General features: G+C 46.2%; 1 protein-coding gene across 1 annotated transcript in view; it reads right to left on the reverse strand.

Moving 5' to 3' along the window:
• LOC118795932 (neuronal growth regulator 1-like) overlaps positions 1 to 27,916 on the reverse strand; it is a 54,899-nt gene that overhangs the window by 14,253 nt on the left and 12,730 nt on the right. Inside the window, exons 3-6 of the mRNA XM_036554732.1 lie at positions 8,517 to 8,642; positions 7,930 to 8,061; positions 1,287 to 1,407; positions 714 to 862 (exon numbers count right to left, since the gene is read on the reverse strand). Coding sequence (XP_036410625.1) covers positions 714 to 862; positions 1,287 to 1,407; positions 7,930 to 8,061; positions 8,517 to 8,642 — 528 coding nt within the window. The remainder of the gene's footprint in view (positions 1 to 713; positions 863 to 1,286; positions 1,408 to 7,929; positions 8,062 to 8,516; positions 8,643 to 27,916) is intronic.

Raw genomic sequence — 27,916 nt, forward strand, 5'->3', positions numbered from 1 at the left:
CCCTGCCCATTAGTATCTGCAGCAGTAAGTAGTATTTTCCCAAATCTGCACTCCAGCTCTCAAAGGCAATGCTCTCCACCGCTGCTTCACAGGTTAACCCAGCTCCACATCCACGAGCGGCTGAAACAGAGACAGGTGTGTTATATCTGAAGGAGATGACAGCGGAGGCGCAAACCTGCGGCACTATTCTGCCACCTTTAATCAGACCGCAGGGCAGGCACACCACTGCCACAGCTTCCTTTATATTACCCACTGGGTCTTTACAAAGGCCTCCTGCTCCACATACTCACTCAGCTGCGTGTTAATGGTTAATTACTCTGTGTGTTTTCATTTGGTACACAGTTAGTTACTTTGTATATGGTGTGAACAGAAACACCCTGGCATTCACAGAGTAAGACTCACCCCTTATGAAGTGTAAATGCACGTTCCTGACAAGCAGCTGCTAATAAGAAGTTAATTTGTGTCATAAAAATGCTGCCACAAATTTTTCATGGAATTATATTATCATTGGAAATTTAATAACATTTAAATCCCTCCAAAAATGAAAGGCTTTTGAAAAGGTCTGTTCGCTCCTCTGTGGGTAATAAATTGTAGCACATCGGAAATGTCAGTTACACAAAGCAGAGAATCCATAAATCTGATCCCGGCCCATCCGGGCGACGAAAGGGGCCGTCGCCATGGAAACAGAGCAGCGGCGAGCGAGTGTAACTCACGGAGCAGGGACACGCTGGCGTTGGCGGTCCCCAGTTTGTTGACAGCCACACAGGTGTAGTTGCCATAGCGCTCCTGGGTCATGTTGGTCATGGAGAGGACGGAGCGGGAGGTCAGGGTCTTTATGTCCGTCCCGTGCCCTCGGGTCAGCCTGACAGGGGACGCAAACAGCAGCCTTAAACTCTGCATTTCAACTGAATACGACCTCTGAACTGTGACCTCTGAACTCTTTCACTGAATACATCCTTAAGCGTTCAATATTCTCCATGGTACAGGATGTTGAAATAATTGGGCCTGTTAAGTATACAGTCAACAGGAAGGGTGAGCCTGACAACTATCAGCTGATTAGAGTAATAATACTAGACGGCACTGCTGAGTGCAGTTTGGGTGGGAATGCTGAGAACTATCAGCTGATTAGAGTAATAATACTAGACGGCACTGCTGAGTGCAGTTTGGGTGGTAATGCTGAGAGACAGTGCATTTGACAGTGTTGTATGTGCAGCTGGTGGAGGGACTTCCTGTGTGTTGGGTGTTACGCGCTGTGCAGAGTGCAGTGTGTTAGCGCGGCTGCTCACCTGCGCGATCCTCTGTACCATTCAAAGGCAGGGGGCGGGACTGCGGCAGCCTCACACCTCAGCAGGGCGGAGCGGGCCACGCCCACTCCCGTGGCCTTCACCTCGTGAATGGTTGGAGGAACTGTCATACAGAGAACGAGAATCAATCAAAAACATCTTTGGATGTGATTACACAGTGATCCATCAAAGGGAATCATTCACCAAGCTGCTCTAGCCACTGAACAGAAGATTAGTAGCTCACTTTAAAACCACTTTAAAAACTTACCATTTTTTAAACTGGAAGTTCACAGTATTTTAAAATATTTTTCAAGAACTTGAAAATAAGTATTTGAAACAGACCTTCAGGGAAAATGCTTGGTTGAATAAACAAAGCAGTGTACGTAAGTGGACCTTCATGATGTATTTATAAAGGCTAGGCATGACCAACCAAACATTTCCCTGGGTTTTATTTTCTCACACTGCACAACCACCCAAGCCGCCTTTGAAAAGAGTATTGTGCGGACTACAGTACATGATTGAAATGATAATATATCCCTGGAATATGGCTCCTCAGCTTGGTACAAAACTGAATCAATAAGCTATCCGGGGATAATGTTCCAGCGCAGAGTTTTGCGAAGTAAAATGCGTTCTGTGCTCTGGCAGTTAGCTGAGCTGGATAAGCACTCGGCTGACCTCCACTCCTGAATACATTAGTGGGTAGGATGGCTCCTTTCTCAGAGCCTCACCTTGGACACAGAGGCCTTGTCTCTTGTTAGCAGAGACATGCTGCTCTAATTGCCACTGGTGTCTACAATAACAGCACATAAACATAACAATAATAAAGTAGGTGCTGTCACTACTGGCTGGTTTTGAACTGAAGCAAATCTCTCCTCTGGTTATATCAGCTGCTCGGCAAATCTTCCCCTTGTTCATTTGATATATACTGCAGAGATGTTTTTCTCCGTGGAGCTGATTTAAGTTCAAGTGTGCTCTCAGAGGATGAAGAAGACCCGCTAGAGTCGAGACAAAGTGAAAGCACAGCTGTCTGTGTGTGGGTTACCTTTGAGTGTGAACACTGCAGTCACTTCCTGAAATTAATTTCTGACACTGCAAGTTCAGAATTGCACAAGGGTTTTGAAATACACCCTGTCAATACAGACTGGATTGGTGCCTTTTCCCAGGGTGAATCTAGTCATTGCTGAGGATCTCTCTGCTGGAGGTGACTGCCGGTGGCTCAGTCTGACAGCCAATCAGAGGAGGACTCCTTTGATTCACAGCATGGAGCCCCGCCCCCTGGGGAGCAGTTCCAGTGGAGAACAGCACCATTAAAACAGCATATTTCCATCAGAATGGATATCAATCTCTCACGGAAGGCTTTAATCCTATACAGAATGGTTAACATGAATCTGAATGCATGTATATGTAATGCATTCTGTGTGACAGGTGAACTTTATTTAGGTCAAAGATTCTCTTCATCTCAGTATCAGCCTTACTACTACAATTTCATGGAGAGAAAAACACCCAGAGCTAAGAAAATCAAAAGACCGTCACTGTGAGCTCCTCCGAAACAGAAATTTGTTATTCTAGTGGGAGGCAAAAATGTGCCTTTATTTTCTCCCACTCTACCTGCTGAGAAGAATCACGTCTTTCAAAGGCATTTGTTTGTCTTTTCTGTCTGTTATAGTGACATCTACAGCAACTTACCCGCGTTATAGTCACATCTACAGCATCTTACGCCTCTTACAGCTCCTGATCGAGCAGAGCCAAGCGAAAGGCTGTGTTTTTGCCCTGTACCAGGAGGACATGCTGTCATTCAATGAGGGAATGAAAATTTGTTCTCAGTTTGTTCTGGTTTATCATTTCAGTTCAAAATACCTTAAATTTGTCATTTAAAGTCCAGTGTCATGGACCAACATTCAATATTCCAAAATATACCAAAATTCAATACATTAACAAAAGTCTTAATTGTAAAGTTCAGGTTCATACAATCAGGACAATCAAGCTATAAGAATAAAATAAGATTATGACAAGGTTACTGAAACTCAAACATATAGTTAGTACAGACATAAATTTATGCCACTGTAAAATGTATTTTTTTGTTGTTTACAAGTTTTTCACTGAAATGAATTAAACAATGTTACAGCCAAGTACTCCTGTAGAGTCCAGCAAAGGGCACCAGAACACCTTGCTGAAAATGTCACTGCTAGTATTCACAGCAGGAAACAGCAGGTGTTTCCGGGATTGTTAGACGTCTCTGAGGTTTCTCCGGCAGCCACTGAAGACGCACCTTAGGACCTCGGAGTGAACAGGAGCAATAGATGCTGGTGCTTCTCTGCCTCTGTAGTACAATTGTAAATCACTCCCCAAATTGAATTAGTGTTCAAATAGATGTGTTTATGATGAATGCTCGGTCGAAAGCACAGCTTCAGACAAGCTGCTGGCAGTTGATTTATAAATAAAAGATTGCCATTGAGACCAGCTGATGAAGAACACCAAACAAAATAATATGAATGTAAATTAGATAGTACACTTTGTTCAGCGTGTCATACTGAATGGATGCCTTTCCCATTCATTACAATCATTAAAAAATCACTAAAATATCATCAAAAACAGCAGTTTTGCCTTTGCACAAAACACAGAAATATGGAGTTATGGAGATTAATTTATAATTGGTATGGCTTTTAAAAGGAGGATGACTTATATAGCTGCAGGTTTTGTGAAAAGGAGGCATGATTTCTTTATTATTATTAAAATTAGACACGTTCTGAAATTTAACTGCAGCAATGAACTTGCTCACCCTTTACCAACCAAAACCAAAATTTGCAAAAACACTTCCATCAGTTCCACGCCCCCCCCCCCCCCCCCCCTCCCTCAGACATGTCAGCAGCAGAATGGTCTGTTTCATGGTAACTGTAGTTGCATTATGTTATTGGGAATATTTACAAAATGTATGTAAAATGTATTCTTGGCAGTAAAGCATATCGAAGGTAACTGAATTACTGTAAACAGAGATATACAAATGGCTTAGCAGTGTAACACTGGTCATGTGGGATATTGGTGTCTGTGTTCTGAAGAGGAGCTCATAAGCAGGATACATAACCATCCCCGGTTTAATATGTGACCAAACAACAATCAACACAACATGACCTTGCACTGCAGTGTCTGTATGCTGACATTAATCTGGAAAATGCACGAATCTTTTAAGTAAACAATATTTGCATTTAGTTCATTACCAAAAATGCAAATTGAACAGCCTGCAAAATTCAATAACCTTCACATTATTTAAAGGTGTCAGGGGTTGCTCAGTTCATATTATCAGCAAACTTTGCATATGCAAACCATCTGACTGGGTTTGTGGACACACACATACACATCCACTTACTCACTCATTAAAAGCACACTCTCTTCACAAACAAACACTCATACACACAAACACTGATACGCAAGTGCATGCGCACTTACACACACACATACACACACACAAATCCTCAAAGGAAAACGAGTGCTTTAATTGAAATTGCTTGGCCACTAAAGTGAAAAAAATGTCTAACTAGATTCCATGCTTTAAGTAATTAAAAATGTAAACATTTACACACTGAACTTTACATTCTAATACTTATTTCAATTAGTATTCATTATCTTTAATTAGCCTGGAGGTCAACTACAGACTTAACTATAAGCTGTAATTATCTTTTTAAAGGGTAAGATGATTATTTTTGTTTCTTTTTAATTGTTCTGTACACATTACACTCGACTCTTGGTCCAAATGGTCCAAACGGATGTCAAACAACCAGGACATTATTCTGAAATGCACATGTGCACCCCTAAAATACACACGTGCACGCCTGAAACGCACACGTGCACGGCTGAAACGCACACGTGCACGGCTGAAACGCACACGTGCACGCCTGAAACGCACACGTGCACGCCTGAAACGCACACGTGCACGGCTGAAACGCACACGTGCACGGCTGAAACGCACACGTGCATGCCTGAAACAGAGGTGGACACTGAAGATAGGCTCTGCTTGCACTCTCTACTCTGAAGAAGGTCTGTGTTTGAGGTTATAGATAATCTTTGGATCAATTGTGTATGTAATTCATACATTCTTATCATTACAGTATATAAGCCAATGTAGGCAGTGCTTGTGTAATTCAATAACAAAGAAAAAAAAACACATTTCCATTTGTTCATTACTGACCACATCAAAATGCTTTCTGCGATCTCTCTGCTTTCTGGATTTCAACAACAAATGGAAACCTGTTAAAAAAGTGTGTGAGTGTGAGGTGAGCACTGCTGAATCTGTCAGCAGGAGAGAGCCAAAATAGCTCCCGACACTGAGGCTGGCGGCCTCCCTGTGGGTTTCTCCTGTCTGGCGGATGGGAGGCCTTTTGGGAAAACCAGGTTGCTGCTGAAAGTGGTGTTGTTAGAACAGTAGGGGGCAGTCTTCCCCTTGGGCAATACAGAAAGCCAATGCCCCAGTGCCATAGGGCAAAGGTCATCCTCAGAGTGAGAGGCTGGGGCAGGTCCAGTCCACCCCTGACCAGCAGAACAGCCCCTGCCACACTGAGTCCCCTTCCAGCTCCGGAGGCAGGGAGTCTGAGTGTGTTACACCCTCAGCTGCTCTGATTCAGTGAGTCTGCCAACACGCCGGGAGTGAAGCAACCTTACAGCCCATAACTCTCAGCTTTATAGCTGGAGACAGCTGAAACGACCACTGTTACACACTACATGTATAACGTATGACTGCACTCTCATTCACCATCCAGGCAGAATGGTTTGCATAATGACATGCACTCATGAAAACAATTCACCTGGCTGGACATCCAGTCATAGAGAATGCATATTTACCAGCTATAATATCAATCTCATCTCTACGCACCACTCGGGAAACTGAGTACTAATTTTTGGGTTTTGCCCCGAACTGAAGAGGCTTGTGTTAAGGAAATGGGGGAGTGGGGCAGATTTAAACTTGCCTATTAAATCAAACTCTGCGCTCATTGAAATCCCATAGAACTTACAGTAAAGAGCCTTCTGCCCAGTGTGCTGTACAAACTCCCACTTTGACTGTCACCCTGTTCCAGTAACCGGCTACATAACCGCCCCCTCGTTGAAGTATGGGGGAGCATTCTGACTAAAACATAACCGCCCCCGCGCTGAAGTATGGGGGAGGATTCTGACTAAAACATAACCGCCCCCTCGCTGAAGTATGGGGGAGCATTCTGACTAAAACATAACCGCCCCCCCGCTGAAGTATGGGGGAGCATTCTGACTAAAACATAACCGCCCCCTCGCTGAAGTATGGGGGAGGATTCTGACTAAAACATAACCGCCCCCTCGCTGAAGTATGGGGGAGCATTCTGACTAAAACATAACCGCCCCCTCGCTGAAGTATGGGGGAGCATTCTGACTAAAACATAACCGCCCCTTCACTGAAGTATGGGGGAGCATTCTGACTAAAACATAACCGCCCCCTCGCTAAAGTATGGGGGAGCATTCTGACTAAAACATGACTGCTGTCCTGCCCCTGTCTGTCACCCCCCTCGCCCCGTGCCCCGCCCCGTGCCTCGCCCCGTGCCTCGCCCCGTGCCTCGCCCCGTGCCTCGCCCCGCGCCTCGCCCCGCGTCAGGGTGAGGCGCTCTGAGAGGAGCTGTGTAAATGCAGTCAGCGCTGCTTCCTTCAGACAGGGGCAGCTGTGTGAGTCTTTCCCAGGAAGCACCACTGAGTCTGAAGCGAGAGCCAGAATGGCGCCACAGCGCGGCTGGCATCACTCTCCTTCGTCTCGTCCCTGTCTCTGTGAACCTGCGGCGGCACGTAGGAAGGAGTCTGACGTAAGTGTGAGATGTCCTCAGGACAGCCTGACAGCTCTCTGGACTGTGTGTCTGAGCATATGGTACTCAGAGAGACAGAGAGATTATCATCACCCTCTCCATGTGGCTGAGAAGCTGCAGGGTCAGTGATAAACACAAGCAGACCACTTCATTAACGCTTAGAGAGCTCCTCTCCCCTCTTCACACCTTCGTAAGACTCATTACCTGCCTGCTAAAAAAGCCCTTTTAAAACAGACACCTTTGCTCATGGAGGCATTAATCACCGCCTCACGGACAAAGCAGAATTCTGCAGGAAAATATCCAGCAAATTCAGTGCAGAAAGGATGGGCTTCAGACCAGAAGCACTAACCAATGACAGGAGAGACTGTAATGGCAGGAAGACCGCTGGGTGGTTCAGGATGCATGTCAGGCGTGTCACACATACCCCCTTTCCACCAACGTGAACTAGGTGCTAGTTCTGGGCTGGTGCTAGTGCCGGTTTCGAAGTTGGTTCAACTTGCAAACCTTCTAAGGTCCGGTTTGCTTTTCCATGGGCTAGAGAGCCACCATAGAGCCACGTCATAATGTCACTGTATAAGCACTGTAAGCAGTCTGACAGACTCTGTAAATGTGAAATTAGTAGCTGTGCTTGTTTGGGTAATGTTAGCTGACCAACAGCTAGCTAGCTAGCCAGTGCCGCTCTTGAACCAGTTTTCCTGGCTGAGAGCCGGTTCTTTGGCTGTCGGAATGCGAAGAACTGGTTCAAGACTAGGCACCGAACCGACCCTCGAACTGCCTTTGTGGAAAAGGGGCCTCAGAGAGGAGTGTTTGTGCAGAAGCTGCGTCGTGCTCACAGTTGACGGTGACTTTGACGGTCTTGGTGTTGGGCGAGGCGACGTCGTTCTGGGCGCTGCACTCGTACTCGCCGGCCTGGTCGCGGGTGATGCCGCTGATGTTCAGCTCCTTCCCGCTCTCGTACTTCTTGGCTGAAAGAGTGAGAGAAAGCGGCGTGAGCGAGGGATGCCCCTGTCAGTGTGGCGTGTCTGCAGAGAGAGAGCGCCTGCTGTTTTTACTGCCTCCCACGGTCCTGTGAACCTCCCTGCCTCCGTCTCCCCCCTGACTGCAGCCGTCAGTTCTGTCACGCTGTAATGAGAACTAACATCACCTCAGCCGCCCTTCAAACCAGCCTCCAGCGCGCTCCCGCTGACGCCCCCCCCCCCCGGTGGAACGCTCCTGACCCCCTCCTGAAGACACGCTGCAGCCGAGGACTCCGCACGCGCTCACACGCACGAGGACGACGGCAGCTTTACACACTCACTGCCGTCAGTAAGACTAATGACACCAAGAGGCGCTGAGGTGCTGAAGGTCAATGAGACAGAAACCAAAGCAAACGAAAGCTTCAGAGGCCGCATATCAGATGGGATGCGTGCGGGAAGCTCACCTAAAGGGGTGATGTGTCGCCAGGAGATAGTGGGCTCCGGCCGCCCACTGGCTGCGCAGATAAGAGAGACGTATCCTCCCTCGTTCACCGTGACGTCGTCGGAGATGATGTTTATCTTGGGAGGCACTGCAAGGACGGGAACAGGAAAGGAGATTACAGCACTGATTAGATGCCCATGCAGTTAAACATGAGAAAGTCCTGCCTTTTAAGACAGGCTTTCTTTTTTGTTAATATTGCAGCAGAACTGGGCTTTGGTCTCTGCAGGAACAGTGAGATTCGTTTTCGGGTTCCCAGCAGTGATGCAATCCTCAGCTCTGTATGAGGTGAACAGAGTGTGCTCTTATTAGCGCGTCAGGAGAGCCACGTTCAAAGGGGAGTGCTCACTTTCCTCTACGCTGCATTGTAATCAACGGCTTATTTGCCATCTGTAATGACCCATAAAGCATCTTAAGATTTGACCTTTAAAAGGTCAAATATGTGTTATTGATCATAAAAGGTTAAAAGCAAAATTGAATTATATAAATGCTCCACAGCAGCCAAAGCAGTATCTGTATATGACATCAGATTTGTGCTGAAAGGTCACACTATCCACAATATCGCTACGAGTGAAAAACACTGCGATTCATGAGGAAACGAACATATCTGAGGGATATTGTCTTATTCTGAAAGGGCTTTAACAGATGCGTTTAAAGGCTTTGAGCAGCTGAGACCTCGGCTTTCAGGAAGGAGCTCTGTGAGACTGCAGGTGGCTACCTGAGGCAGTCACACTGCACTCCTACAGAGCAGCATTCTGCAGCTAATCCACACACTGCGAGGAGCATCTTTCAGACCCCAACACCCTATCCTCACTGCCAACTGCCTTCACAACGGGGTGAGAGCAACTTAGACACGACTGCGTGTGAAACAAGATGTGGCTGTTGTTTCCTGTGGACACGGCAGAGTTTCGTGCGAAAATAGGGTGCAAAACCTGCCAAAATTACACGACCTGTCCACTCCATCGGTGCAAGTCCTGTGTGAATCTCTGCCCTCGGACTGGCGACAGCTCAGCCCAGTCTGACAGGGAGAGTGTGAAACCACACAACCACTCAGCCCGCGTAATTACAGTACAGAAGTCATTAATGGATTAATGTGCACGAAAGAAAAGAGAAGAACACAAAGGACAATCTTTGTAAGATCTCATGGGAATACATTGCCATGACAACAAGGCATAATTACTCATACATGATTAAATATGAGGTCTGATTCAGTGGCGAGTGATTGAATAAAACGTCTTTGTTCCTTTTTAAATCATTTTTAATAAAATGTTTGTAAATGAAAGAGAGAGAGGCATTGCTTAGGTTGATTATTTGATGTTATCTGGCATCCATTCCAGCCAGCTCCACACAGACAGATCCAAACCTGGTGACAGTCATGCAGAAACACACACACACAAACCTGGTTCTCATTCACCTGTCAGCTCTGAGTTTATACTCCCGAGTGGCTGGTGGAAATGTCAAATTAAACATGCCCTGAGCACTCAAACTGACCTGCCTATACACTGCAGAACTAAACCACAATTCTACAGTAAAGTAATCTTATGATAGTAGTAAACTTTAAATTAATTATAATTCAATTACAATACATAAGTCAAGACAATGAGGAGATGACAAAAAATTGATGTGCTTTCCAGACGTTTAGTTTTGCCAGCTAAGACTTACATTTCACAGAAAAACAATAGCAGATGCACGTGCCACTGACACCCCTCCTCTCTGAGACCACCTTTCACCTCTGCGGAGCCTCTGGCAACGTGGCACATTTTGTACAGATTAGGAATGTTTTCTCCGTGTTTGTAAAACGCTCTCTGTGTGTAATCCCACCCCAGAGCAGCATCGCAGTTTGATCCTGGTTTTGGATCATGATGATCCTTCACCCGTTTCACACAGCACTTCTGTGCCTGAAATCAGTACACGCTCTCAGGTCTGGAATCAGATCTCATTAAGCTCGGCTCGCCCAGGGAAAGAGACTGTTCTAATTCTTTAATCTGTGTGATTAAAAATGTCTTCCACTTTTCTTCTCTTCTTGAAAGCCTAATTCAGCGCTTCTCTGTAAACACAAGACGTTTTTTTTTCTTCATTCACAACATGCCCATTTTGCAAATATCCTGGCAGGCCAACTGCTCTGATTTATCAGGCTGCCAGGAAGAATGGGGTAGTTTTACACTTGAACGGACACCTTGCAATTCACATTCCGAAAATAAACCACATCCCAATATCCCAGTTAATTTGTCACTGGTGGTTCAGCTCTGCCTGCTCTGTTTTTCTGAGCAGAATGTGACTCAGTAACACCTCCTCCTTCTGCGCGAAACGTGACAGTCCGCCGGAATACTGTGTTCTTTCAGACCTGGCGGCCCAGAATGCCAAACCCTACAGCGGCCGTGGCACTGCCAGCGCTCTGAGACACCTCTTACACAGTGTTTGCAGAGTGTGACCTTTTCTAACAGTGATCCTGCACACAGCTCCTGATGCAGGCACTGATCTTTCTGCTCGGTCAGTGGAATCCCCTCCCTGATGGCTGTCCCTCTCTCGCTCTGATGCCTCCGCACTAACAGGGCTGTTAGACTCACCCTCTCTGCACTCTCTCCAGGGTCTCAGCTAAATGGCAAACTGACATGGTACTCATATTATTTTTATACATATACCTATGCATATAATATTAACATAACAATCATATTTTGAGATTTCCATTTAAGCAGGTCTGTTTTAAGGATTTTTGACTTTGTTGAATGCAGTTTCCATGCCAGCCTGTAGCTGTATACCTCACTCAGTGGAGCTGCCCATGCAATTGCCTTCCAGTGGCAAAGGTGACTAATGGCTAATCCCAGGTATTGTATCAGAGGGCAGGTATTCATCAGACAGAAGGCATCATGGGAATTTTTTTCAAGGCATCATTCTCTCTCTGCAATTCTTTGTTTGATTCAGTAACCTGTAGGGTCATTACTACAGTGCAGGGAAAAACGAAAAAGGGAAAACATGTCAAAGTAATCAGTGAATTCTACACAACCTGCAGGTAAAAGGAAATACCAGATATTCAAAACAAAGGGCCAATGATGGCAGAGCACTGCAAAGGAAGAAAAGGCCAGTATTTCCAGCGCTGTAAATAGCAGGCGTACATCCAGCAGTTAGACAGACCAACAGAGGAACACTTTTATTTCAAAAAACAACTGAACACTGGCATCAGTTGATTTGCATTTAATACTGTGTCAGCGTCACCTGTGTCAGGCTTTGGCTAATGTGGAGAGACCTCCTCACACAGCCAACTCTTCTGCAGATATTTTTCAGTTTATTTGACTGAAGGTGTGAATACACATGGTTAATATATATTCTGTGACGGCTAACTACAGTGGAGAGGCTGTGATATTGCTTTTCAGTCTGCTTCTGTTGGGAGTCGATGGCGTTTCTGACTCCGAGCATTGAGTGTGACGTTCAGTCTCATGTCCAGTTCAGTCAACAGTGACATCATTACAGAGCTGTTCCTGAAAGGTGTGACCTGATACACACACCTATGCCTCAGAGAGTTCACATTCCCACCCCGAGCCCCCGGCCCCGAGTCTGACAGGAACCTTCTAGTTACCCAGGAACCTAATTATGAAGCTTCAATTCACCTGGCAGGTAGAACATTTCTGCAAAGGTTGTGCCAGCAGTTTACTTTTATTAACTTTTATTAAAGACATCCCTTCTTTTTAAGATTAGCTGTGACAGCTAAAGAGTTCTACATCAAATGTTCTGTCAGGACTGCAATAAAAGCAGGTTTTTTCTTTAGTGCCTCAAAAGATGACAGATTGTCAGGGTGGCCTGCTGCCGACAGGTGTCAGATAAACAAATGTGCACATTTTTGTCCCGTTGTCAGCTGATTGTGTCCGTTTGTGTGGATGTTTGAATCCCCAGAGGGCCCTGATTGGCTGGGGGACTGAGAGAGGCATGCCTCCAGCCGCTACTGCCTCCAGGCTTTCAGACAGGCCCATCAGGAAGCATCTGCAACCAACACTCTGCTACTCTGGGAAACCTCACCATGTGGCCCAGACTCCAGGGCTTCCCAGCCCCTAACTGGGCTTGCCTAGCCGCCTAGTCACACACACACTCTTGCAAACACACTCACACTCACACATACAAACACTCTCTCTCCTTCTCTCACACACACACTCACACACACACACACACACACACAAACACACTCTCTCTCTCTCACACACACACACACTCACACACACACACACACACACACACACACACACACACGCACACACACAAACACATTCTCTCTCTCTCTCACACACACACACTCACACACACACACACACACACACAAACACTCTCTCTCTCTCTCTCTCTCTCTCTCTCTCTCTCTCTCTCTCACACACACACACACACACAAACACACTCTCTCTCTCTCTCTCTCTCACACACACACACACACACTCTCTCTCTCTCTCTCTCTTTCACACACACAAAGACACACACACACACATGCAAACACACTCTCTCTCTCTCTCTCTCTCACACACACACATGCTGCAGTTACACTCTGTTGAAAGTGGATGTGAAATGCAGCCAGTCCTATTCTAATCTCCGCCCCCTGCTGTTCTCTGGAATGGCTTTTTATGGTTGCAGGCAAAAAGGTTCTGATCTTAACAGAAACAGTAAAAGTGACCTTTTCATGCGAGAGATTCTCCGCAGTCATGCTGAATCTGTCAGCTGCCACCGCCTGTCCTGCGCCTGTCCACCTGCATGGCCTCTCGGTCACAGGACATGCTGAAAACGCCGCTCTCCACACACACCTGCAGGTTTCTGTTCGCTCTTTATTGCTTCATTTTCGAAGGAAAAAACCGATGATAAATCATCATGACAAGCAGAAAGTGTGCGAGGTGACTGTGTCTAAGCCGACTGCAGCATCAGGTCTGAGTTTTAAAGTTACATAACTAATATGCGTTTATGTATCAACATTCCAAAAACTGACAGCTAGACTTCAAAAAAAAACTTCTAATGAAAGTGCACAGAATATCTGAGACGCGTGTCTGGGATGGGCTCAGCTGGTGAGTGGAGCTCACCAAAGACGCCCCACTTCCTGCTCTCTGTCAGCTGCGTGAGGTCCTGATGCGACATTCCGCTCAGAGCCACCCTCTGCCATACTCCAATTAGCGGGCGATGGGTTTAGAAAATTAAATGTATTTTCAACAAATATGTATTTTAGAAAATGGAAAGCAACAATATAATTCATCTCTGAATCAAAACTAGAAGAAAATATGATTTGATATTTGCCCTGAGTAAATACAAGATTCCTTTAACAGCAGCCAGAACACCACTCCTATTGGCTGAGCTCAGTGCAGATACCAGAATGTCTGTCAGACTGTGTGAAATGATATTCCAGCCAAAAAGGAGGAGAGTAAGCACCATGTTAATGACTGGCCTCAGCAGAGATGACACTCTCTGGAGAACTCAATGCCATCTGAATATCAATGCTGTAATAACATCTCCTGTTCTGACACAAGCACTGACTGTTTTGATTATGTTTGTATTTTCATAGACATAACCACTGGGTATAACAGACAGACACAAATTAAATCTAAGCAAATTAGCAGCAGTTCAATAAATTCAATATATACATAACAACATTAGGAATGGCCAGGACATTGTGAAATTTGATTCTTTTTGACAGAGTGTGCGTGTGGCTTGCTGTGCTGCAGTTACAACCTGGTGTCTGCAGGAGGCGCTGTCCTGTGTTCTGTAGCACCAGAGGAAGCGCAGCAATGCCAGGGTCACACACACACGCACACACACACACACGCACACACACACACACACACACACGCACACACACGCACACGCACACACACACACACACACACACACACACACACACACACACGCACACACACACACACGCACACGCACACACACACACACACACACACACGCACACGCACACACATATGCACACACACATTTCCATCTATATGCAGAATAAGGTCATGCTGAGGTCAGGGGCTGTGTTTGGCCTTGCAGTGGGAGAGCAGCGTAGTGCTACAGTCTGCAGTGCTGTGGAGCTCAGTCTCCTTTCATCTCCGCCTCTGAGAAAGTTTGCAATTCTCTCAGATGTACCGAATCCCTCGGAAAATGCCAGCGCCCTGCACAGTCCTGCAGAAAGCAGGCCAAGCCTTACAGGGCACGACAGCACCAGGATGAATGGCTCTTTTCGCTGGGAAACTGTATCTGCGAGATCTAATATCTGAGATCTAATAAAAGCCTTTCTCCCCACAGACCTCCCCTGCATTCACTTCCACAACAATAAGAAAAAGACAACAAGAGCAACAACAGCAATCTCACAGCAACGCAATACCCTGCCGCTGCCTCCACCCCACTCCCATCATTCACTAAGTGTGCAGGGACTATTGTGTTTGCTCGTTTCCTCATGATTTCCCTGTGAAATCCCTATGATTTCCCTGTCATTTCTCAGTTATTCCCCTGTGATATCCCTATGATTTGACTGCGATTTCCCTCTGATTTCCCTATGATTTCCCTTTGATTTCCCCATGATTTCCCTGGTATTCCCCTGTGATTTCCGTATGATATCCCTATGATTTCACTGAGTTTTCCCTCTGATTTCCCTATGATTTTCCTGTGATTCCCCTGTGATATCCCTACGATTTCCCTGCCCTGACCCAGAGGAACACCAGGCTGCAGAACAGCAGATCCAGTCCACATGCAGTCCACCTGCTTGGCTTTCAGAGTGGATGAAGGAAGCCATAATCCCATCATGATGGATTACTGAACCATTCACAGTCTTGCTGGGTAAATGCAGGGTGTTTCCATTAAGTGGAATAAATGGTCACCTTTTTGGGGATTCTGACAGTTCTCTGCGGCTGGATGCTGACACCAAACTGCAGTGCCACACACACCCCAATTACAGACTGCAGCAGAAAGCGCTCCGTCACACTGCAGGCAGCGGAGAGAGAGCCGGGGGGCCAGTCTGGTACACCCCCCCCAGCGGAGAGACAGCCAGGGGGCCAGTCTGATACCCCCCCCCAGCGGAGAGACAGCCGGGGGGCCAGTCTGTCAGGAGAGAGCAAAACGAATGAGGAATTCAAAACATCAGCACCTGTGTTCGCACTGGGGCAGATTTACACAGCCTTTCCTCCCAGAATGTGCGTATTTCAGCTGTGTGAGAAACAGAGGCACAGGCTCACAGAGAGCACTGCAGGTCGGGGCTGACCCTGACAAAGGCTCACACATAAAGCTTTATGCTTTATGCTTATCCAGGGACACCGGTAGGAATTTTGGGCCCCCTGAAAGGTTAATGCACTGGGCCTCTATATATGTAACAAAAATAAATGGTAGGATCTTTTAGGGCCCCTGTCTGCTTGGGGCCCTTGGAATCACCCCCCCGCCCCCCTTACGGTGCCCCTGTGCTTATCCATATTGTTATATTACTATATTGCTATATTACTAATATTTTATCACAGCATAATAAGAACAATATCACTATATTACTGTTTTACTACATTTTAATAACTGTAATTATTTACAGTAATTACACTCTACTGGTTAGCATGACAGTGCTAACAGGATCATGGTAGAGAAATGACAGACTCCTGCCCTTATTATTTTCTCTCTATAGGCGCACACGGCAGAGAGCGGCTGATATTTGGCTGGTAGTGGATTTACACTACAGAGCGTTCCACACTGAGCTCCGGCTCTCCACGCTGAGCTCAGGCTCTCTACGCTGAGCTCAGGCTCTCCACGCTGTGCTTCAGCTCTCCACACTGAGCTCAGGCTCTCCACGCTGTGCTTCAGCTCTCCACGCTGAGCTCCGGCTCTCCACGCTGAGCTCAGGCTCTCTACGCTGAGCTCAGGCTCTCCACGCTGTGCTTCAGCTCTCCACACTGAGCTCAGGCTCTCCACGCTGTGCTTCAGCTCTCCACGCTGAGCTCAGGCTCTCCACACTGAGCTCTGGCTCTCCATGCTGAGCTCAGGCTCTCCACGCTGAGCTCCGGCTCTCCACGCTGAGCTCCGGCTCTCCAACCCTGAGCTCGGGCTCTCCACGTTGAGATCCGGCTCTCCACGCTGAGCTCTGGCTCTCCATGCTGAGCTCAGGCTCTCCCCCGCTCCCCCTCCGGCTCTCCTGCTCTCGTTAAAGGCTGCAGGCTGTAACTCAGCTGTGTTAAAGGCAGCAGCGAGGTGTTGGAGACGAGGACTCTCCCACCGGTTCTCCCCTGTGGGATTTCCTCTGTCATCCTCACTCTCTCTCACCGGACACAGAGAGGAGCGAGGACAGCAGTAACAGAGGAGGAGGCGGCGGCGAGGAGACGGCGGCGAGGAGACGGCCATGAGGAGACGGGCTGCAAGGAGACGGCCGCGAGGAGACGGCCGCAAGGAGACGGCCGCGAGGAGGCAGCGGCGAGGAGACGGCCGAGAGGAGACTCCCCCTGACAGCGGTTGTCATGACAGCAGAAGTTTGCAGCTCCACTCATCGCAGTGCGGCGTGTCTCTCCGCTGAGTGCCGCTGGCCAGAGGCGTGTCACCTCCTTCCCTACAGCAGGAGGTGTGTGACCCTGCCATCTCTGCACAGTCTCATCTGACCTGATTCTCATACTGATCAATGCTCCGTAATGAACCTGTCATTTCCTCAGGCTCTTCCCGTCCCGCCACATCTGATGGTGAAAACGTGAATGCAGAGGGAGAGGCAGGCGGTACACGGGGACGTGAGGGAGAGCAGTACATCTCCACCCTTTTACACAAGCGTGTCGTACCATGAAATTAAGGAAAACTCCGGGCTCCCATGTGTCTCCATTATTGCATGGGCCCGCTGAGCTGGCCTGATAACGTATCTGCTGCGATTTCAGTGGTGCAGGGAACGTGGGCGAGGGGAGAACAGCCTCCACAGCAGATACAGCTTAATGATGTTACAGATAATTGCCAGGTGCATGCTGTAATTGATGTGAACATTTTCTGCCATTATAAAACTATAAAACTCCACAAAATAAAACCCTGCATCCAGATTTCTGTGGGAAAGGGAACGTGTTTGCACCTCAACTGACATAGAGGGAGGGGCTGTTCCCTTGCGGGAAGGGGCGTGCCCTTGTGAGTGGGGGCGTGTCCTTGTGGGAGGGGCGTGTCCTTGTGGGAGGGGCCATGCCCTTTTTTTCCCCCAGTCCTCTCTGCGCAGCAGCACCGGATGTTTGCTCTCTGCCAGACAGTGAGATTTCCCCCCATGTGCACCTGCGACTCTGGGAATCCCTGCAGTGACGTGTGAGAGCAGGGAGGGGTGTCCCCCAAAGCGTGGCCGTGGGGAGAGGCCCCCGAGCCCTCCACCTTCACGCTGTGCATCCGGTGACGCAGCGGGCAGGAGATGCAGTGTCATCGTCTCCCGGGGCGACGGGTTCTCCCGGGTCTGAGGAGTGTGTGCTGTGCTGAACAGCTGCGTTGGCTGTGAAATTGCCTGTGTGCACTACAACACACTCACGCTAATGCGGAATATCTCACCAAATATGAATCTCAGACTTTTATTATTTTTACTGCTTTTCTATGAAAATGCTGACTGATCCAAACATTAAATAAAACCTATAGTAATCAGATGGCAAACTGTGAATGTTTTACTGAGTAAAGAAAGGAGCAAATGAAAAATGTAAATAGCATTAGTCATCCTAAAGGGAAATTTCTTTTGCTGCCTGCTTATATTATTCTCAGATTCGCACATCAGACTGTTTTCATGAAGCTACTTTATTATTTCATTACAGAAATTGAAATCCATAAACTAATCTCAGTCTTTGTGTTAGTGGTGATGAAATAATTCTTTTAACTTAAAAATGCATGATTATATCAAGCAGTTGAATGTTCTGGGTTATACATTTCACTCTCATGGTATTATACATTCAAATACTGCACAGAATGTATACATTAACATACTCTGCTAACAGACTATTTACAGTACTTTAACTAGGAGCATGCTTTGTGCCTGATTAGCTATAGGCTTATGAATGCTTTTATATGTGCAAATGCGCTTTCTCTGATTCGTGTCATTTTTGTGTGTGTATATGTATGTGTATGCAGAGGGGGACACCCCGGCTTCAGTCATACCATGTATTTGTTCTAGCCATTCACTAAACAAGGTGATTTCACTGATTAGCTCCTCTACCTGGCTGAAGAGCTGTGCTAATTAAATTCAGCTGGTGTAGTGCATGGGTGGAACAAATACGTGGCAGTACTTTTACTTTCTGAAGCTGGCGTGTCCACCTCTGCATACACATACATATACACACACACACACATACACACACTCACACACACACACGCACACACATACACACACACACAAGCACACAGACACATGCACAAACGAGCACACACCCACATGCGCACACTTACACAATGTGCAGGTGGGTGTGACTCCGAGGTGCAGGTGTCATGACCAGCATTGTGGTCAGTTCAGAGCAGGACTTCAGGAACAGCGCTGTTTTTGTGAGAAGTGAGAACAATGGGCACGGCTGGCTTTTAGACAGGACCCCGAGTGGAGCGAGTGTGTACACTGCACAGCTTGAACATACAGCAGTGAATATGCTGTAGCATTCATAGAGAGAATATTTATAGCATTACGCCTGCTTATCTGGCTGTTTATTTTAATGCAAAAGCACAGCCCAGTTACACCGCTGTGCTCTGACTTCGGCTTGGTCGCCACCCGCGTTACACCGCTGTGCTCTGATGGTTGCATCAGCCACTCTTTTCATTTTCCTTTCATTTTCCTCTCAGCGTTTACCTCCTCACTGGAGCCTCCCACCTCTCCTCTCCTCACCTCTACACTCCTTTCCTCACCTCCCCCCTCCTCTCCTCCCTTTCCTCTCCTCTCCCACCTTGCCTCTCCTCTCCTCTCCTCCCTTTCCTCTCCTCTCCCACCTTGCCTCCTCTCTTCTCCACTCCTCTCCTCTCCTCCCCCTCCTCTCCTCTCCACTCCTCTCCTCTCCTCCCCCCTCCTCTCCTCCCTTTCCTCTCCTCTCCCACCTTGCCTCTCCTCTCCTCTCCCACCTTGCCTCCTCTCTTCTCCACTCCTCTCCTCTCCTCCCCCTCCTCTCCTCCCTTTCCTCTCCTCTCCTCCCTTTCCTCTCCTCTCCCACCTTGACTCTCCTCTCCTCTCCTCTCCCCTCTTCTCCTCTCCTCTCCTCTCCTTTCTGCTGCTGTTCCTTGCTGCACCTCTGCAATCTGCTGCTTCTCTAACACGTTCTTGTGGATTAAATTTCACTTCTCGCACGTCAAAGTCAAAGTCTAATCACTTCCCAACACACAGACGGATTCTTTCAGAAGTGACAGCCCATTTTAGATCTGTTTGCATTTGTTAACATTTACATACTTTCAGCCGATTACTCGCAAAAAGGAAAACTCTGCGTCTGCAGTTTCTCTGATTATGCAGGGACAGTAGTGGCCCTTATCAGTGAGCTCAGAAATTCACAGAATAAACTGAGATAATCACTGTTGTGCAATATGAGGTGAAATACAGCAAGTGTAGGTGAAACAAAATGCACTTATTAAATGATTTTAATAAATATTTCAGCACAGCCTGGAGCACAGTGAGCCGTGTTTTGAACGTGTGTGTTGTGTTTCCCCAGATGGTAGATCAGCATAATTCATTCATATTAAGATGGGGTTACACCCGGGAGACATGTTTACTGCAAATGTTTTGATCGTGCGCTCCGTGGGCATGTAAGATGAGGAGGCAGAGGCCACGCCCCCCCCGCACGCCCCCCGCACACGCCGCGCGTGACAGCGAGGGCCTCCCGACGGGCCCCGCTCCGCTCCCTGCTGTCTGCACACTGCCGCTCGAGTGCTAATCTTCTGTTTACAGAGCGCTGTGGCTGTGTTCAGCCCGACTGAGGGAAGCACAGCCTGCACTCCATTCTTCACTGCATGACTGCTGCCGCTTCCTCGGTGTGAAAGAACAGACGCCGCGGGGGGGCGGGGGGGCGTGGGGGGGCTCCAACGAAGTGAGCCGGAACTCTGCCTAATGAGCTGTGCTCTCCTCTCAGCCCCGGGACTCCCCAGGCCTGGCCCTGAACCAGAGACACCCACCCATCCACCCCCCCACCCCGACCCAGAGATGCCCCCCAGGCCCGACCCAGAGACAGGGGAGCTATCGCCTTGCGAACACTTCAGTGGAGACACTTCAACAGAGCCCCCATGTGCTGCTGTTAACCGACTTCCTTTAAACAAATAAACGACTTTGTTCCCCTAAGCAGAACAGCATGAGTTTTCTGATCATTGACTCAGTGATAACACTCAGAGATCCACGCTGTTATGAGATCAGTGAAGTCTTATTCTCCAATCACTATCAGCTGAATCGGATCATTACTGGTTTCGCAAACAGGTTCCACAAGAACCATGAACACCTGGGCCTGCTCCCTCCTCTCTCTACACTCCTTTTACTCATTTACTCATTTACTTTCACTCATTTCAGTCATTTTCTGCACAAACCAGCAGCTTTCAGCATTTACATGAAAATGATACAGCAGCTCCTCGTCTGCTGAGCTGTGGAATGTATAATATTGTAGGTTATCGAGAAAGATATCTCAATCTGCCAGAGAAATTCTACAGAAATAATTATACCAGACATGCATATGTACATTAAGCTGCTATTATCAACTACTGTGAGGTAATTATTTTCATCTAAAATTCCCAGCCAACACAATTTAATTTTAAAACTTAAAACTCAAGGAGGGCTATCTTTTTCATTTTTAGAGAGCATTTTGATGGATTTTGAGGAAAGGATCACCTTTAATCCCGAATGCAGTGAAATTCAGAGCTGGACTGTTTCCACCCCACCATTTGGGTGGTTTCAGAGGCTAATATCCTGTCCATGACTTCTAGTTTTCATAATATCATCAAGTCAACAGTATTAATCCAGTCAGAGCAGACGTGCATATTACTGATACAGGGCTGATGGTGGAGGGCCACTGCTTGCTGTACCGTTTGAGGACAGTGAATGAGTGAAGCCCTCCTGAACACCAGAAATCCTGAACGCTACAGACGCTTAATACTGCAACTCCTCAGTTCCTCTGGCAAGTGTGAGCGCTAAGAAACACACGGTCTCCATGGTGATAAACCCTCCCTGGGTCCCTGCCACTGTGCCTCTGCCCAATCTGCCGCCGCTTATTCCACCTCTTCACGCCTCAGTTTCGCTCTCAGCTCCCTGACCTTTCACCTCTGCTGACCCCTGCTAAATATCATCAATTCAACCTATTACACAATCTGTAATGATCCACATACAGTCTCCGCTCTGGAATCTCTCGTCCATCCTCCACCTACTCCCCGAACTCCACTCTGCCCTGATTGCTCTTATTCAACACTAAAAGTGTGAAATCTCTTTTTTTAAAAACATCTCCTCCCACAACCTTTCCTGAAATTTCACCTGAATCATGCTCTCCTCTCTGTTGCTTCTCCTGCTGTAGGATTCTGCAGTTACAGCACAGCACCACCTGTCCTCAGGACCCTGTAGCCTCTCACTTTTCTCGGCTCTTTCACATCCTGTATTTCCTCCCTCATGGCTAAATCTCTGAGCTTCAGGCAGTTTGCTCGCTGCCCTGCCTCTATGTCCTCTCCAAAGTCCTTGAATGAGCTGTCCATCTCTATCTCTCTGAGCATTCTCTAATTGACCCTCTCCAGGTTCCCTGCACTCTGTCCACAGAAACACTCTCCTCTGTCAGTAAATTACTCTCTGCCAGAGCACCGTCTCTCGACTGTGACTTCATTCCCTTTCATCCCCGCTGATTGCCGTGCTGAAGACCACTTCATTCGTCTTCCTGCTTTAGCTAATCGGGGAATCCATAGCAGTACTGATGGCTTCTTATCCCCTCACGCTGATCAGGTGACACGGGCTCACTGTGCTGTCAGTGCGGCTGTGCACCAGGGCTCTGCTTCGGACCCCTGCTTTCCCCGTGTGGGGAGGCATCCCTACCTCACATACCACCTCTGTGAATCCGAACTGTCGTTTCCTTCCTGCTTATTCGTCCCTCTCCCATTCTCTCTGCATACACCTCTCCTGTATGAGGTTCAGTTTATTACTTAAATTGCTTTTGCCTAGTATTAAGGAATGTGTTCCTTCCTAATAATGCATTTGACAAAACTGCTTCTTCTTGCTTATTTCAGTGTTTGGTTTAATATACTTTGGTGACATGGTTCACTTCAGGGGCACAAACATCACTTTAAACTTCTTGATCTACAGTATACATTTTGGTGGAATACACATTTAAAGTGATTTAGCATTTATTAGCATTTTAAGTAGTTTGAGGACTGTTTAAATTAATGGAAATACGCATTTTTAATAAGGACTAGGAGGGCATTCATCTGAAATATGGAGTCTAGGCTTTACATTTAATTACTTTATCATCCACTTCTGCAGTTGTTTATGTAAATCACATTACCTCTCTCAGCAAAGAGCAAAATCTGGAATTTTACTAAGACCATGAATTCTGTAATACAGTATGTGAAAGCCAACAAAAATAAACTTTGAAAGGTTATGAATGTTTACGCACATGCATTTTGGTTCTGCAGTTCTTCACTGAGATTTAATATTGTTTTGAAATTGTTTTTTTTTTTACATACTTTTTACAAACCGATATGTCTGTGAGCTCACATCATGAACAGCAACAATTGCATTACCTCTTATTCTCATGACCATGGCTTCCACAAATAAACTATAAATATATTATCATATTTAATATACAATAATATCTCTAACATTAAGTGGCACCAGGAAAGGTAAATATATGTTGTTTAGAGTATACTGATTCCTCCTGCCAGGCGGAAAAGGAAGGTTTTTGCTTACTGTACTTTCCTGCTTCCTCAGAGAGAGATGTAGATCGGGGGAAAGCCTGATGGGCAAGTCCACGGAGAGCTACACAGCATTTGGATCACTGATGCATTTCAGAGGAATTAGGCTTCATATCTCCATCTGTCATACTTGCGGATGTCACACTAGACCGCTTTTACAATTAAATTTGACAGTTATCAAGTTAATTGTGATGACAGTATTCCATGGCATTGAAAAAAAAGGTGTTTCATTAAAATTCATGAGAGCTGTGGTTATATCAAGCACACGGCCAGCTTCACCACTTCAAAACAGGTAGACAGCCCTACTACAGTTCCCAGCATGCTTCTACTGCTGTATTACAAAGGTTGCCAAGTAACAGCACATGTGAGCTCTGTGTATATGTGTCTGTATATATGTTTGCATGCATGAATGAATACCCATAGCCTAAAATAACAATGGTAATGTACAATGAATATCATGCATGCCAGCTAGCTCAGTATATGATTATGACACCTAGTTCCCTCACTAACAATGATGGTTAAAGCTGGTTAGAATTAGCAATTGTAGGAAAGTGACTATAGCTAGATAAATTAATATGACTAGCTTATGTACATTAACTGGGCAAGTTTAGCTAGGCTGGGCATATCTTACTGTGCAGCGTTAATCTGAGCTCAGATCAGGAGCCTAGAGGAAGTAGAATCACAAACCAAGCCCAGAAAATCAGATTTACATTTATTCATTTAGCAGACGCTTTTATCCAAAGTGACTTACATAGATTACAGTTCTTTACAATGTTATCCATTTATACAGCTGGATATTTACTGAGGCAATTGTGGTTTAAGTACCTTGCCCAAGGTACAGCAGCAGTGTCCCAGCGGGGATCGAACCGGCAACCTTTCGGTTATGAGTCCTGCTACTTAACCACTATGCTACACTGCCGTAAAGGGGCATCCAGGTCACCACGGCTGAAGCACAGTTTATGTTTGGAGAAAAGACAGTGGAAAAGGACCCAGAAGAGTGCAGCTCCAACAGCTCTGCCCTGACAGCGCAGGACTTATTGTATACAGCCTTCTCATGGGGATATTTGAATAATTTCAGAAATTCCTGCTGGCAAAGGGTCTCTGTTCCTCTTTTCTTCTGAAGACTCACACAATTCTCCCACAGGCTATACACTACACTCCACAGCCACACAAACGCAGAATCGTTCCTCTGATGCTGAAGAGTGTTTAAGTAGTCAGAGCTCTCATTCTCATTATATCTGTCCAAGTCAAAGGTGGAATTGTTCTAATACAGAGAACTGTGATACTTTGAGGAGCTGTGCCAGATAAGGGTTAGAAAAATCAATGCATTACGTGAAAGAATGTACCTTTGAACAGTTCAGGAACGTCAGGTTTAAGTCCTGGCAAAGGCCCACTGCAAGAAGTACACATTGCTGCTAGTGCATGTAAGGTGGTGGGAGACCAGTGCAGCAGCACAAAGCTGGACATCTCTCACAGCAGAATATCCAGCACAACAGCAATACTGAACGCATATTCAGATTTATGTCAAGGCAAAGCTGGACATCTCTCACAGCAGAATATCCAGCACAACAGCAATACTGAACGCATATTCAGATTTATGTCAAGGCAAAGCTGGACATCTCTCACAGCAGAATATCCAGCACAACAGCAATACTGAACGCATATTCAGATTTATGTCGAGGCAAAGCTGGACATCTCTCACAGCAGAATATCCAGCACAACAGCAATACTGAACGCATATTCAGATTTATGTCGAGGCAAAGCTGGACATCTCTCACAGCAGAATATCCAGCACAACAGCAATACTGAACGCATATTCAGATTTATGTCGAGGCAAAGCTGGACATCTCTCACAGCAGAATATCCAGCACAACAGCAATACTGAACGCATATTCAGATTTACGTCGAGGCAAAGCTGGACATCTCTCACAGCAGAATATCCAGCACAACAGCAATACTGAACGCATATTCAGATTTACGTCGAGGCAAAGCTGGACATCTCTCACAGCAGAATATCCAGCACAACAGCAATACTGAACGCATATTCAGATTTATGTCGAGGCAAAGCTGGACATCTCTCACAGCAGAATATCCAGCACAACAGCAATACTGAACGCATATTCAGATTTATGTCGAGGCAAAGCTGGACATCTCTCACAGCAGAATATCCAGCACAACAGCAATACTGAACGCGTATTCAGATTTATGTCAAGGCAAAGCTGGACATCTCTCACAGCAGAATATCCAGCACAACAGCAATACTGAACGCGTATTCAGATTTATGTCAAGGCAAAGCTGGACATCTCTCACAGCAGAATATCCAGCACAACAGCAATACTGAACGCGTATTCAGATTTACGTCGAGGCAAAGCTGGACATCTCTCACAGCAGAATATCCAGCACAACAGCAATACTGAACGCGTATTCAGATTTACGTCGAGGCAAAGCTGGACATCTCTCACAGCAGAATATCCAGCACAACAGCAATACTGAACGCGTATTCAGATTTACGTCGAGGCAAAGCTGGACATCTCTCACAGCAGAATATCCAGCACAACAGCAATACTGAACGCATATTCAGATTTACGTCGAGGCAAAGCTGGACATCTCTCACAGCAGAATATCCAGCACAACAGCAATACTGAACGCATATTCAGATTTACGTCGAGGCAAAACTCAGGCTATGTTTTAAAGTCTTGCTTCTCAAATTTTATTCGTAATCATACAATTATCACAACTAAACTTTACTCCGTACATTAAATATTACAATTAAATAATTATTATGATTAATATTTCTTCTGTAAAGCAGCTATTTTAAAAATAAAAAAACACCAACTAATGATGTAATACTGACAAGAGTGGTAAAGCCTGGCCTGACTTTCAGAGTTATGACTGGAAGGAGACAACCGAGTTTTCCTTTGTGTCCATAGTGGAATTTTTAAAGAACAAGGCATTGATTTAACAAACAGCTCTTTGCTGGAGATTCAGCTCACAGGGTGACACACTGTGCTGTCTATCTTGGTCAAAGCATGGAGCATTTTTCCCAGATTAACAAATGTGTGTGGGATGCTCTGCCTGATCTGTGCAGAGCAACCAGGACCAAACTGAGTGTGGTAATCCCTGGGTCTGAAGCAGCGCCAGGGAGACGGTGACCCAGAGAGAGCAGTTTCTGCTCAGCCTCTCTCCTTTCATCTCCCTGAGAAAAGGCAGCAGGTCTCTGCTAAGACCCACCGGGAACCTACAAAAAGCAACATACTGTATACACTTAGTATCCACAGAAATATCACTCTTTTGCTTTTAGAAAAATACACACCGCAGGAATTTGGATGCTAGTATCAAGAAAACAGCACCTCAATCATCAGTAGGTTTGAGACTGAGGAAAAGATGCTTTCAGCCAAAAGAGCAAACGGTTACATGATGACATCATTCAGCCAGCCCAGGCTGTGGAGCGTGTCTAACGGTGTGTCAGACCTCATCCTCCACGTTCTCAGGGTCGCTGCCTCCACGACACATCCCCACCATGCACACAGAACTCAGCGTGGAGGAAAACACCTCTTAGCGTGAGCGTGAAATTTACCTTTAACTAATTTCTCCCTCTGCCCTCTGGCCCTGCTGACAGAACACAGCCTGGAATAGCTGCTATAGCGCTCTTTATTAATCTCATTTAACATTTGGAAAAGATGAATTAAATTCTTCCAGATTCTCCTTCTGCTGAGACTAAAGACATTAAATCGTGCCTCGTAAATGCTGCTCACGGTAATACACCCTACAGAAGCACAGTCATTGTCTTTCCAGGAATTTGGCATTTGCCATCAGTGAAAATGCCCCCGTTCCTGATTCAGAGCTAATTAAAGTGATACATAAAAGACACTGCCATGCCTTGCAGGTGGAAGAAAAATAATGATTGACCATCTGCCGTGTTTAAGTATATATAAGAAGTATGATTTGTGCTGATACTGATTCTGTGGAAAAGAACATAGTCTCTCAAAATGGTTAGTGAACTGAAATAAAATTACATAGAAATGATAGACGACAGGGTTGTCAGAATATCAGAGCATGCTTACCTAATACTGTAGCATTGCTAGGGGGTGAACTGTTTTTTGGCATTACTTCTTAGCAGGAGATCCACTGACCCTTATGTCAACTGGATGGCCTTACAGTCTAAATCAACTAGCAAACTGACACATCCATACACATTAAACATTTATAGATCTGTGCAGGCTTGCAAAAAAATGTGTTGTGCATGAACATACATATTGTAAATGTAATAACTTTAATTTAAAGTTATGCACTGTGTTAGACATTAGTCCTGGATAAAACAGAGACCTTTCCCTTTTTATTCAAGGTTAGTCCAGGGATTTAAAATGATGGAAAAAAATGACCTTGCAGATAGCTTTTATGCATCTGCCCAAAACATACTCAGTTGCAAGTAGCATCTCAGCAGCATCTTTCACACACAGAACCAGTCTTGTTGCCCTTTTCTGCACTTTTTTCAGTTTTCATGTCATTGAAATGAGGTGCTCTGAACTGGACACGGTGCTCTATGAGCCTGAT

The sequence above is a fragment of the Megalops cyprinoides genome, chromosome 20, assembly GCF_013368585.1.
Source record: "Megalops cyprinoides isolate fMegCyp1 chromosome 20, fMegCyp1.pri, whole genome shotgun sequence".
Classification (NCBI taxonomy): Eukaryota; Metazoa; Chordata; class Actinopteri; order Elopiformes; family Megalopidae; genus Megalops; species Megalops cyprinoides.